General features: G+C 46.5%; 1 protein-coding gene across 1 annotated transcript in view; it reads right to left on the reverse strand.

The window, feature by feature from the left end:
* Positions 1–493: 493 nt before the first annotated feature.
* Positions 494–14,841, reverse strand: part of rassf3 (Ras association domain family member 3) — a 52,600-nt gene continuing 38,252 nt past the window's right edge. The window contains exons 3-7 of the mRNA XM_030354394.1: positions 10,689–10,796; positions 8,665–8,829; positions 7,795–7,882; positions 6,189–6,304; positions 494–5,296 (exon numbers count right to left, since the gene is read on the reverse strand). Coding sequence (XP_030210254.1) covers positions 5,147–5,296; positions 6,189–6,304; positions 7,795–7,882; positions 8,665–8,829; positions 10,689–10,796 — 627 coding nt within the window. The 3' untranslated portion in view covers positions 494–5,146. The remainder of the gene's footprint in view (positions 5,297–6,188; positions 6,305–7,794; positions 7,883–8,664; positions 8,830–10,688; positions 10,797–14,841) is intronic.

The following is a 14,841-nucleotide window of genomic DNA, read 5'->3' on the forward strand; positions in this document are numbered from 1 at the left end:
ATGAATACAACTGTAGCCTAAGTAACTACAGCAATATCCCATTGGAATTAATATAAAAGTTAAACTCATCCAAGCATTGCCGCGGGGACGACGGGGCTGCAGCACCCCCTAGCGGTTATTTCGCGTTTATTTATTATTATTTTCTATTTACGTTTTAATTAATTAAATATACATTTATAAAATTGAAATTCCCTGCTTAGCCCCTCTATGAGTCAGTGTAAGGTAAAGGGTAATTGTGTAGGTTTAAATCTATACAAACATGGTATACAGCCATGTTTTAAAATGGGTTGCTATTGAGGCAAATTATTTAAAAGCTGTGGATTAGCATTTTATTAAAAAGGAGGAATGATTAAATGGGACAATCATGTAAATAAGTTAAACTTTATTCGATGCTTTCAAGAATAGGATTTTATTTTCCTGTCAAACGTATTATTAACCAATAACGATGTCATGTCACTCATTGGCAATGTGTTGATAACAAAAAACGAGAAAATAAACTAGACAGACTTTGGTTTATTTAAATTTCAACTTTATTTGATGGAGACGACCTTTTAAAATAAAAGTCACATTTGGTAATGACTCAAACAGAAAGATAATTACCATAAAAAATAAAGTAAATCAGTTACCATATTCCTATCAAGAGAGGTCCAATGGAGGAAAGTCAAAGCATCGAGTCTCATTTGTATGTGGGTGTTACCCCCCTTCAGCTTCCGAGATTCGGTCGCTAATCGGTCCACTTGGGTAGATTGACAGAAAGGCACTAGGGTGGTGAGCGGACAAGGACTTTTAAGCGACGCAGGAGGGCTTTAGCACACCCGAGCCATTTCACTCAAAAACGTAGTATATCCATCCGCACGCATTACAATGGTGGCGTCTCAACTCCTGATATATCGAATATAATGCATTTCCAACTGTTATGATTGTGAATCATTCGCTAGAGTGATGCAGGTGTTACAACACCTCAGACACTTTTTATGGCCGAATATATCCAATTGTTGTTAACATTTTAAAAATACTATTCAAAGAAGTACAAGATCTTTGGCATTTGACATAACTGCATGCAAAGTAGAGACATAAGATTGTACATATCTAAGGCAAACCAGGCTCAGGACCAAAACACGTTAGCGGTCCCTTTTTATATCTAAACTATGGAAAACATAAATTCATGTTTTAAAACATTTTAACAAGAATGCTCTGAAAAACAAAGCTTAAACAAACTATATCTCAAACCCTACTGGCCCAATATGTTTTAATTGTGTCAACGCACAGGCAAGCCAAAGGTTCCAAGCGGAGGCAGAATCAGGACTGCATCGATCCAAGTGTTGGTGTGCTACAACAAATTCAAGTCTCATGTAGTTTAGTTAAGAAATGTTGATTAAGAACGTATGTACATTTTCTTGTTCCCCCGTTGTCGCTGAAGAAGGAAATACACCCATGTATACTTTGAGCGCGTGCGCTGCCACGGTTACCAATTTACGAGCAGGCAATTAGCGTCTACTCTTGTGCATACAAGGGGGAGGAGCCGGAGGCCGTGACGTCACCCCCCATCGCAACGCCTGCGGGCGTCGAGTGAAGAGTAAAGGAGCGACGGTTTCACAGTACGGAAAACGACCACTAGTATGTGACGAAGCTTATCTAGTGACATTTAAAAAACAAAATAAAACTACTCACCCTAGAAGTAATTGAAGAACAAAATAGAAAAAGAATGAGAAAATGAAAATCCACACAAAGTTTACACTTGACGTGGTATGAGTATAGCTGACATGCTGAAATTAACTTGATTACACCACCAACGAGATACAACCGGGTATAGCATCCATCAAAAGACGATTGCAGACGTCCGGGCTGTAGCGCGATATAACGCTGGGAAGCCATCGGATAAAAAATAGAAAAGAAAAAGAGTAGACAGAAAAATCTAAGATCCATATTCCCTGAATTATAAAGATTAAAGTGCCCAAGAGATACTTTAGGTCTATACTAGGACTGGTCTAAGACAAGGTCCGTGTCTCCGTGTCTCCGTGTGTGTGTGTGTGTGTGTGTGTGTGTGTGTGTGTGTGTGTGTGTGTGTGTGTGTGTGTGTGTGTGTGTGTGTGTGTGTGTGTGTGTGTGTGTGTGTGTAAGCCAGGGCCTTGAGTCCACCTGTGATAAACTGATAAGAGACAGAGAAGCCTTGTTGAACATATAGGCTAACAACACACATGGCTTTAAAAGGTCCTTATAATATTCCCCCACAAAGAGATCCATTTCAAACGTCATAAATTCTATTACCCAGTGTTTAGAAAAGATTACATTTTAAGTTCGAATTTGGGTTGAAAACCCCTTTAAATAAAAATACTACAACTATACTCCACTGTCACAAACAGGACGTGGCATCTAATAAATTTGCTCCAGGCAACGCCTAATAAAATGCACTTTTTATAAAAAATATCTTTGGTTTCAGTATACAATAAAAAAAACAAAAACATCAAATTTAAGTATAGGCCTAGTCGCATATTCTCACTTGCTTGTTTAGACACAGAACTCAATAGAGTATAGTTATGGTCTTCGGCCACCAGATGGTGCTGGTCTACTACCGTCCAGACCGCCACACAGTCGTTTCTGACGCGTCATCGAGTGAAACAGGTCAGCGATTTAAGTTTGCGACCTCTACACATACACCTTTTGCTTCACGCGTCATTGCCAGAGGCTAACTTTTCATACGTTTTCTTGGGACTGATTGTCAGTGATAAGTGAGAGAGTGTCAAGCAGGTCAACCGTTGTCTCACTTGGTGCCACCCCCTGGTTAGTAGATATCCACTGAACACGTGCCTCTTCAGTCACACATGCCAGCGACCCTAACCGGTCCATGCCCCGGGTGAGTGTCTACACAGGGTACGCCAAGGCAACAAGCTCGCGCCCGCTACGGTAAAATAGTCTTTAAATGCGATACAACCCGGTAAGGGGTTGCCGTTGCAAACTGCACGCAACCATTGTGGTTCACAAAGGTTCTGCATTGGCCGGATAACATTCACAGCAACACCTAGTTGGTTCCACGCCGGGTCGTCAATGCGTCCCGTGTGCAATGTGCTGATTCGCTGATCTCATTAGAGGGCAACGGGGTGGTCCGCGCGGGCGTTGGCTGTACCACAGAGCCCCGGTGCATTGTGGGAACAGAGCACCTGGAGCTGTGTGGTTAAGATCAAAGCCGTTTGGAAACGAGCGCTACGATGGATGGATGGATGGATGGATGGATGGATGTCCGGGAGTGAGGGACAATGTGTCCTTTGAGTCCTGCAGTGCAACGTTATCTAGCCCCCCTTCAACCGCACTCCCTTTTCTCTCCCACGTTTTGTTGTGGATGTCACCACAGGGAACATGCCTGCTGCACCATAAACAAGCCCCCCCCCCCCCCCCCCCCCCCCCCCCAAGAGGGGTCACACAGCTGAAGCAGTCTGCTGATCCATGGGATGTTGGGGACTCCACCACCCCATGCCCCAGGCCGTCACTCTCGGTTTAGTCGAACCAAGCACATCAGCAAAAAGGTCCAGTTCTCAACGACTGTCCAGTTCTCATCACATCTCTCGATTCAGCCCTTTCAAAACTCCTCGTCATCTCATTTTTGCATAATTTGCTCTTTAACGCGAGTCTTCTGTCTGTCTTTCCTCATTTCCTTCTCATACCCATTTCCCAAAGTTCCTCTCCTACTTCCTTTCGGTCAAATGACCAACTTCCTGCTACAAGAACCTTCTCTTTCGTCTGTCCCTCCTCTCCTTCACCTAATGTCACGTGAAGGTCTTGACGTTACGAGGAGACCATAATCCATACCAACATACATCCAATACCTTCTTGTGACTCAACAACAAAAAGCACACGTTTTTGACACGAGGGCCCTATTTCCATCTACCGTTAACCTTTGCACTCTGAGTATATCATCATCTGCCCCTCTACCGTGCTGCTACCACATTGAGGACCGCTTGGTTTAACTGTTCTGCCTCTGATGCACAACCTTCTCAACCCTTTAGGGCACACATGTTTTCCACAGAGACTTAAATCTCATTCCTCATCTCACTAAACCACCTGCAGCTGACAAGCTGCTGACAACGCCCCTGTTTTTCTATTTTGTTCCAGTCTTTAGTATTCCACTCCATGGGGCTCTGATCACACCACATCGTCTCCACCCTATCTCAACATTCAAAGCCAAAGACCAACTTTTCCTCCTTTGCCTCCTCATGGGCCGATTCGGCCAAACACCTGTCCAGTTTAAAGTAGCATCGGCAAACTGCCCGTTTCAAATCGATTGTGAAGAAGGATAGCTTCTGGCTCCGCCCTCTCTCTACGGCACAGAGTGTGACGGTCTAGCGACCGTGTGCGCTCGGCCTCAAGCAAGACGTTTCAGATTGTTGCTACGCCTTTGAGCTAAAAAATAAAATAAGACTTTTTTTTGCGACACAAAAAGAACAGATCTCCGGAGACATAAATTAACAGAAGACTATGTACAAAAATGTGACACTTAAATAAAACCGAAAAATAAAACATGTAAAACATCCTAGGATTGAGGATCCCTCCGTTCAAAGGAGGATATAAAATCCTAAGAAAACACAACAACACACAACGAAAGATTGCATAAATGATGAGACGGCAGAGAGTTGGGGTTGGGTGGGATAGAGCCGTCGCAGAGAGAGAGAGAGAGAGTCCAGGGAAGATAGCCCAATATGGCACAGTGATAATAGCGAGCGTGATTCTTTGGTATGTTGCGTGTGGACGAAAGGCCTCCTCTGTTTGCACCGAACCAATGTCTTGGCAGCCTCCTCCACAACAACCACCACCACCACCAGCCACACAGCAGAGGACATCACTGACCCCGACCCCAGTTCACCCATCTCCTCTGTGGAGATGGGAGGTGATGGCGGTGTTTAAAGCAATACACCCCAGGCGTGATTCGTCTCTTCTCCGTCAGCTTCGTTCCTCTCCTCCAGTAGGATAACCTCCTCCGCCAGCAGTTCATGGGGGGGGGGGGTGGATCCTTAGTCCTCCAATGGGAACGCTTCCGTCCACGCTAGCCAATCCCGTCGTCGCCATCAGAGTCCGCCAGCCCGCTAGGCTTCAGTAGTCATGTTTTATATTATAGTTTTTAGTCGTTGTCGTTGTTGCATTCCTCTCCTCGTAGTTACGGCGCCCCCGGGGGGGCATGCAGGGCCTCCTGGAGCTTTTGGCGGTAGTTGTCATAGCGACGCCTGATGGCATCCTCCTGCTCCTTCTCCTCCTTCTCCAGGAAGCGCAGGAAGTTGCAGAGCTCCGGGATGGAGAAGGCGTCCCACTGGAGGAGGAGGAGGAGGGACGGGGACAAACGGTTATTCTGAGATGTCTCAATCAAAGCTTGAGTGGTTGAACAAGAGGTTAACATCATGGAGCAATGGGGGATCCCAAACAGAAAAAACGTGTCAAATTTGAAAATAACCGCTAAAGTCACTACATTTACTTTTGCCGACCAATTTCCAGTCTCCGATTAATAACGTAACTTGTTAACAATTCATTATATTGCAGCCACAGCAGCAGAACCAAAATGGCGTCTGCTACTGTAATGAACTTCTGTCATTGATAGGACCAGTACATTGGAGAGATGCGTGTAGCGACAGATGCTACCGCGCTCCTCCATCTCATGTTGCATTGGCATAACATCCTACTGTATTGTTGTGAAGTTATGTTACTGTAAACATGTACGAGGGAACATGCTTAAAAAAGGAGAGGAGTATGTGAAAGTTAACCAAATACACAGAGAGACACAGAGACAAACATTAACAATGAGAGCAAGAGAGACATTAACAGAGAGAGCGAGAGAAACAGTAAAAGAGAGCGAGAGAAACAGTAACAGAGAGAGCCAGAGCGAGAGAGAGACAGTAACAGAGAGAGCGAGAGAGACAGTAACAGAGAAAGCCAGAGCAAGGGAAACAGTAACAGAGAGCAGGAATGATAGAAACAGTTAGAGAAACTTTAACAGAGAGCGAGAACGAGAGAGACAGTAACAGAGAGAGCCAGAGTGAGAGAAACAGTTACAGAGAAACTTTAACGGAGAGAGCGAGAACAAGAGAAACAGTAACAGAGAAACAGTAACAGAGAGAGCGAGAATGAGAGAGGAACATTAACAGAGGGAGCGAGGGCGAGAGAGGAACATGAACAGAGAGGGAGAGAAATATGAGAGTGTGACCCACCATGACCTCGCCAGTCTGCTGTTCTCGGAGGACGAAGCCAAACGTGTCGGCGTCGGGTCCGGCCACAAGGCGAAGGTACAGCGGCTTCTCCACCTCCGCCAGCTTACACACGTACACTGGAGGACACACACACACACACACACACACACACACACACACACACACACACACGCACACACAGTGAGTGATGCACATACGTATTCAGGTTACAAACTGAGATGGTATAATTGTTCCACAACAGGAACATTTCCATCAAAAAGAAAAGACTTAACTCTTAACAAACAAAAAAGTGCCCATTGCATAACTTTCTGAATCATGGTCTCAGACATACACACACTCACTCAGTAATACCCCATAAGTCCCAACTAGCTGGGTTTAAGGTGTGTAAGGTCTGTGGTGAACGGCACCGACGTCAGGAGGTGTTACACGGGACTGGATGTGTTGGCGTGTGCATGTGATGGGGTTTTGCTAGGAGGACCTGTTTGGAGGACCTGTACTCACACACAGTGAGTGTGTACACAAAGCGTCGAGGTGCATCGACAGCCACTTGATACCAGTCAAGAGGGACGGATGGAGACAGCAGGGGAGAGAGGGAATGAGTTCGGAGATGGGTTAAGACTCATTCTGTGGCCTGGCTCCAGGAAATAGTTTGATACACTCCCTCACCACTACCTCATTTTCTGGACTGAACTTGTACTAATAATCCATTGCACTTTGTTTTTGCAGTACTTGGGTAATATTTTAATCTGCTGTAGCGAGGTAGATGTTTATTTTTCCACCGCAATAAAGATCTTTTAAATTTAATTAAGCATCCCTTTGAGGGTGAGTGAATGACAGAAGGGGAGAGAGTGAGACAGAGAGACACACACACACACACCCTGTGGTTACAACTCATAGCCCAACATTCTTTGAGAGAAAACCGTAAACACACAACACTATAGCTCCCTCCATCTAGTAACACCAAATTAAACGTTGAATTCAGCCCAGCGTAAACCCAAAGTCTTACGGAAAAAAAAAGCGGTTAAGCCTAGACTCACAAACAAACCAATCTCATTGACTTAAGAGAGGAAACACCACATATGAATCCAAATATAGACCAGACATGCGACGCAGTTGATGATGAAAACCACCCAGCAATAGTGGGTTTTAAGTTTTGGTTTTGACTTGACAACTTGGGAGATGTAAGACCACCTTTATGGAGAGGAAAGTGACTTGTGTATATTATGCGTGCTTGACATACTTCTGTTAGCTCAGTTAGTCTTCTGATGAAGCTGATGAAGAGCTGACACTTGAACAGCTGACACTTGGTATGGTGTGTGGGTGTATGTGTTAAATTTGTGTGTGTGTGTGTGTGTGTGATAAATGTGTTGGAGTATGTATGTGTGAAATGTGTGTGCGTATGTGGTAATGTTTGTGTGTATTCTTGGCCAACTGTTGATAACGGGGAGTGCCCTGTGGTATTTGGCAATACAGAGAGGGGTTCGATGTCCTGACACACACACACACACACACACACACACACACACACACACACACACACACACACACACACACACACACACACACACACACACACACACACACACACACACACACACACTCTTACCCTGCTCCTCTCTGCTGTAGCGCTTGTAGAGGGCATATTTCGCCGGGTTGTCTGCGACTGTGAACTTCCTCAACAGGGCGACGATCACCTACATCGAAAAAACACAAACACACACCAGTTAAGAAACCACACACACGTCTGGTCCAGAATATTCCAGGACATGAACCAAAACACATTTGTTAGCGGCCACCATAGACGAATACGTGCATGACCTCATCCTCATTCTAGGAATGTTCCCTTTGTCGGTCTGAGCCGTGTCTGCGCACGAAAAGCTGCTTCCACTTATTTTGTGGCTTTTCTTTGAGCCGGCTCTGAGTCCCGACAGTTAAGGTTTCTCAGCACTAATCTTATCGTTAAGATTAGTGTTGAGAAAACGTAATTTAAGATTAGCGTTATAAAACAATCATGGGACCCCGGGTCACAAGGACACAGAGCCGCGTTCGGAAACCCAAATCTGCCAGGGTTTCAAGGCTGCAGCTTCCTGTTTCTGTATTCTGCTGAGGGGAAACCGTATCCCACTTCACTTTATTGCTACTTACTACCGTGGGCCGAGTTTGTGTTCTCCATTTACACGCTTCCAATCCCCGCCACACGATTGGTCGAAACAAATGTGAAGTAAAACAGGAAGGGGAAGCACTCCATTCACCCAGATTTAAAGGTCTACTACCATGAGTGAGGACTACTGATGAACTGGCGGAAAAAACATTAATCTTTTTATTTATGGGCTTTATTGACAGGACAGGGAAGAGGACCGGGTCAGAGGAGATAGGAAGTGACACGAAGCAAAAGGAAAATCGATCCCTAGGTCACCACACGGCCTACAGCCTGCATGGTCAGCGCCCTGGCGCGTTCGGCCTCCCTGACAGTCACCTGTTTGACGGTGCTCTCCGAGCTGACATGGAGGGTGTTGGCGGATCCCTGCGGGAGGTAGAAGGCCTCCTCTCCGGCCTCGGGCCCCGTGCCCCCCCGCACCGTGACCGGCCTCTTCAGCTCCAGCTGCACCTTGATGAAGCCCGTGTACTCACCGTTGGGGATCTGGGAGGGAGAGGGTGGAGGTGAAGGGAGGGTCAGTTGAGTGGATGATGGATACAGATATTGTCCGACAAAAACACCGGTATTCAAATTCCGTTCACTTTGAATGAAGTAAACAAAAGCTGCCGCCATGTACATGTATATGCGGCATTATAATATGCATCTGTGATTTGTATTTTTAAATTAGCTTTTACTTCGATTCTTTGCATTACAGCAACAGGTACAGCAGTGCAGATACAGTGTGTGATGATGAGCCTGGATCAACAGATAACATGGACAGACTGTTTTAAACAGAACAGAAAACAAACCATACAGACATACGAGGAGGCAACACTACAAGCGTGACAGGAGTCAGACTAATTGGTAAAGTGATCTGAACGGTTTTCATGTTGCCATCACTGTGGCGGCCAGACGGTCCATTAGATAAACCCCCCCCCCCCCCCCCCTCATGTCCCATGAGCAGATGGTCCCACACCGGACCACAGAACCAAATCTAGTTATTCCATATGTGTACATGACTAGTACTATAGTCTGTGCGTGCGTGGGTGTGGACATAGTGTTCAGTGACCGTACACCAGAGAACACAGATGTATATGGTCACCACATTAATTTGCCATTAGGCAAACGGGTAACACATGGTCCACCATTACATTTAGCGCACGCACATACACGCACACACACACAAGCACGCACTCGGGCACGCACACGCACACACACACAGCCAGACTTGTCAGTCTGTGTGTGTGTGTGTCTATCTGCTGGGCGAATGATAAGGCAGACAAAGAGACAGAAATAAGAGCAAAGGAAACACATGGGGAGAAACCAACAGATGTGGAAACGGGACAGCTATCACACTATCAAGCTTCAGCCAGTGGTCCGGCCGACCAGGGGAAGAAGGGCTTAGTACAGCCCAGCTGCATTAACCTTTGTGCTCCAATAGATCCTTCAGAATCAGATATATGGTCATAAAACAGCCTGCATGGTTCAATGGCTTTACACTGAATTTTTCCACAGAATGCTGACGGTTTGGTGTGTGTTGGACACGAGGCTGAAGTGTTATGTTAACCAAAGCCACCATATGGCAGTCCTCAAAATATATTGGAATTACATCCGTTCGTTTTTTTTCTCTTCCTCAAGAGCGGCGGATATTATTTTAAACGAAGCCTGATATTTTGACAAGGCCAACCCTTTTTCCCACTCAGTCTCCCCACCCCCCCCCCCCCCCCCCCCCCCCCCCCCCCCCCCCCGCGCCGCCGAAAGAGGAGTCCATGTGTATCCGCTCAGACGGCTCACACCGTATCCGTCTGTACAAGAGACAGCAGCGGCTCACACAGTTAAAAAAAACGAAGAGTCACATGACCAGGAAGTGCTCCCCCGGGGACGGGCAGAGGGGCTTCGTCAGACAATAGCAAGAAAGTGACATCACGGCTCACGGTGCTGCGGAGGAATGCTGGGAGGGAGGGTCCCGGACCCTGAGGGGACAGGAAGACCGCTTGAACTCCGCTAATGCACAACGCATGGGCCGTGCACGGTTCCAGTGCACGTGGACACAGAGTGGGCAGGGATGCTATGAAACAACTTCATAGTATTTCACATTGTCACATTTCTCTCCTTTACCTGAATTTTGCATTGAGCATGCAAACGTTTCAAAACGTCCTGATGATCAAAGAAGGTGTGTGTGTGTGTGTGTGCTTGTTGCATTGGCACCCTGTCTAATTATTATGTTGCGTGTCTTAACCATATAAGGTGTGTGTGTGTGTGTGTGTGTGTGTGTGTGTGTGTGTGTGTGTGTGTGTGTGTGTGTGTGTGTGTGTGTGTGTGTGTGTGTGTGTGTGTGTGTGTGTGTGTGTGTGCTCGCTCACCAGTGTCATTTTGAGGTGGTCCTTGGTGAGAGCGTTGTACTGCTCCACCTTCTGCCTGATCTCCTCACTGCTGAGCTGGGTGCGACGCTCCCTCTCCTTCTCCACATTCTGGTGGACAGAGACAGAGAGACAGGGTGTTAATGTTGCACCGATTACAGGATAAACATCGGCCATGACAGAGTCACGCGTCGGCTTGCTTCCACACCAGGCTACGGGTCTGCTAATAGGCCACGGGACGGGGCTAAGTTAGGCCCCTCTTCCCTGCCCCACGGGGCCATTCACATGACCTCGTGATTAGCCGGCTCCCAGACTGGTAAAGAAAGAAAGGATGAAATAAAGAAAGGTCGAACTAAATAAAGACCGAAGGAAAGGACGAAAGACACAAAGAACCAAAGAAAGAAAGATGGAAAGAAAAGAAAGGGAGAACCAAAGAAAGAAGGAAAGAAAGAAGTGAAGAAGGGTATTTGGCTGCAGGATGCGACTTTGCCAGGGTCATCCACTTAGCATGTGCTAATTGAGGTCACATGGTTGAACAATGGGGCTGTGTGTAGCCTCTAGAGACTCCACATTATCGGTCTGTTAATTGAATCAAAATGGGCATATTTCAGGACCCCATACCGGCAATATTGGTTGATTTGGGATTTTTAGCACAGAATATTCACTGTGCCATTAGAGACTGTTAACAAGTGACGTGACGGTCGGCGATGTGGAGATGAGGACATAGTTCTACATCCAAAATTTCAGGAATCAACCACACAGCACAGTTTCAAAATGCCCACTATCCGCGTACGTGTGTGAGTGTGAGAAATAAAAGGGCAGGGGAGGTAGTCCATATTCTTTGTAGCAACTTCAGCTGCGCGCGCACGTGCGTGTGTGTGTGGTGATAGAACTTTATGGGTAGAATGCCTGAGGAGCTGTAAATGAAAAAAAAAAAACCCTGCTTGTCTTTGTTCCTCCCAATCAATTTAGTCACCATGCCAACATACAGGCGTGTTTGAAAATGTGTTTATATAATCTAAAAGTTATTCAGTGCTGCAGATAGAATGAAATAAATTGTCAGTGTATTCCTCTACGCACCTGACTATTCATCAACTCATAATGAAATCTTTTCTAATAGCATCTAATGACTGGGACTGTCTTAATGCTAGGTGTAATAAGTGGCTTTGCAATTCCAATTATTCTTTACGATCTGTGTGGGTCTGTGGTTGCATAATATTGAGACTTCTCCGAGATGTTTGAAATCTCTGTGCGGTGCGTGTGTGTGCTTACATGGGCATAGCGCAGCTCCCCTCGGCCGCTAGTAAACGCACGCATGTGCACACACACACACGCACAGACACGAGGGTGAGTCCGAAGGGAGGTCTTGCAGGCATACACACCCTTATATGGGTAACACACACTACATAATAACAAGACAGGGTGCCAATGTAACGAGTACGCACACACACTTGTCTCTAAGCCAGTATACCCCTTGTTATTTGTGCCAAGTGTACAGCCCCAAGGTGCGACAGGAATAGTGTGTGCTCTTCACCCACGTCTCTCTGTAAAATAAAGAACCAGGAGGAGAGGAGGAGGAGGACGGCTGCCATCTGTCAGATGTGGCCCAGGTGGCTATACACAGGCCATTTAAATCCACGTCGATGCCCATATCTCGCAGGCTCCTCTATCTTAGCCGTGGGAACCCTTCCAACTCATCTTGAAAATAATTCAAGTTTAATAAAAACGTTTTACAAGCCTCTATTGATTGAGAGTTCTCATTTCTTTCTCCACCCCGAGGGTTTCCTATTAAAGCTGTTGTTGCCGCCATGTGTTCTAAAGACAGCGCTCGGCTGCATTTCTTGATGTCGACATATCTCTCATTCATCCATACCTACAGTTCTTATTCATCCATTACGGTTCGTTTTTATTGTGTAGGGCTAGACATTTCTTTCAGGGTCAGATCATACTTCAGCGGCCAGTAGAGGGAGCTCTAGAAACCAGCATTAGTTTCCCATATGGTGGCGTGGGGAACATACACATCTTCTGAACTTCGGTCCCATGTTGACAACACTGTGTCTGCAGGTTCACTGGAACAAACGCTGATAAATGGACATGACAGTAGGGAACAGAGGGAACCGACTGCATTCTAGAAACTTTAAAGTTAATCTCCCCCAACTCAACCAACAGCACAGTATTTCCATCAGAAGTCCTTCTAATGGACAGTTAACGGTTGACGTTACAGGTTCTGGCTATGTGCGTGCATGCGTGTGTGTGCGTTCGTTTGTGCTTGTGACCGGCTTGTGTCTGTTATCCAGTCCACAGTAAAGCCAGGAGAAGGGGGGCAGGCCAGGTGTGTCGTGTCACTGCCTACAGCTCGGAGCCAAACGTGATCCTGAGATTGTCTGTAATCCCATCAACCGGACAGGATCAAAGTACAGGAAAACATGGAGAGATAAGGGTTTTCAATGGCACTGAAAAATGCAAATCCTACACTGACTTTTTAAGTCGATCTATATATAGCACACTCTCAAAGGGCTACTCAGGCTCACATTTAGAGAAACCTTTTAGAAATAGAAGGCCGCTTCTACGGTGTCTTTGACGCACAATCTCTGAATAATGGAGACCGGAAAGACACTGGAGCTCGCTCCTATATGCCCTGCTCATCTGTAGGCCTGCGTACGTATGCGCGCGAGTGTGTGGGGACTAAACCGAAGGGACCTGCTGGCTTTAGTCACTGTTTTTTTTTCCATTGACGGGAGGTGAATGATTACACGCCAACTGGATCAGTTAGGCTTGTGATGAACACACTGTGACGCTAATTCGCGGTTAGCTTGAGGCTAACAACACAAGACAATAACAACCGCGTAAAGACCTTTGGCACAGGAGATTATGTCAGACCCGAGGGGTGAGGAAACACATTGGGAACCAATGACATATCACGGGCGTTTATATTGTGTTGTTTTGGTTACAGCCAACGACAGGGGGCGGATGCAAGTGAAAGGAACGGTCCAAAGTGCATGTGTGCGTGTGTGTTTGTCCAAGGGTGTGGAAGGATCTGGCCAAAATCAAAACAAACTGTACAAGGCCGGAGCGGAGCTGCAGACCGATGAGGTCATCGCCCCCGTTTAGGAACACGCCATGTCGGAACAAACAGACACGCCTCCTGCTTAGAGATAATGAAACCGATGGCGCTCGAAAAAGATCACCCCAAAGTGCAGCGGTTAAAAAATGGTGTATAAACTATGAACTATTGAATCGTTTTTGACAGCAATTTTCCTGTCCGGTCGTATATTCTTCCCATGTTAATTACTGCGAGCAGTCAAAAGTCATGCCAAAAGGTGCTTACTCTTTGTGTAAAGCTTGCGTGCATGCCATGCGACCCAGCTTTTATTGTAATGCCACTAATGCTTTAATTCGCTTGGTACATGCCACGCAGCACTGCCTGCCTCATTTACTTCTGCCACGCACTTCTCTCGCTCCGGTAAACAGATGACATCACCATGTGTGCGGCCTGTCTCTCTGTGCGTGTGTGTTTGTCATATTATACAGGAGGCCGGAGATAGTGCTAGGAAAGTGTGTAGGTCTGCTTCTCATGCACGGAAAACACATCATGCCTGTTTCAGCCCATGTGTCCTTGCTTGGACTTTAGCAGTGTCGTTCTGGTTTAGGACACTCTCCTGCCTGTGAAATTCTCTACCTGCAACCTGGCGCCAACATAGAGCTAGCTTAACAAACTCTCAACCCGTTGGAGATAAAATAATCTTCAAAATCGCATCAAAAAACTGTCTGGCCCATGGTCATTATCTTTGGCCTTTACCCCTCCCAGTCTCTCTTTCCTTGGATACCATCTCCCTCTCTCTCTCTGAACACATCACTCCCATTCTTCCACTCTCGCCCCTCTGCAAGGCTACTTCCTGTTGGGTCCATGGGAGGAAGTGGAGCGCGGACACACCCCTTCCCCTTCGCATTCCTAGCCGAGTGGGAACAGGCACTTTGGTGATAATGGCAATGGGTGCGTGTGCAATCGCACACTCTCAGATCCCCTCCTCTAATGGTCTAATGCACAGACCAGACGACCTGAACTGTCACGGTGTGCTACACTTCAGGAAGTAGCCTCCTTTCTGACGGACACACAGAACAAACAGGAGAGAGTCACGTGCACAATCACACACAC

The sequence above is a fragment of the Gadus morhua genome, chromosome 4 (assembly GCF_902167405.1).
Source record: "Gadus morhua chromosome 4, gadMor3.0, whole genome shotgun sequence".
Classification (NCBI taxonomy): Eukaryota; Metazoa; Chordata; class Actinopteri; order Gadiformes; family Gadidae; genus Gadus; species Gadus morhua.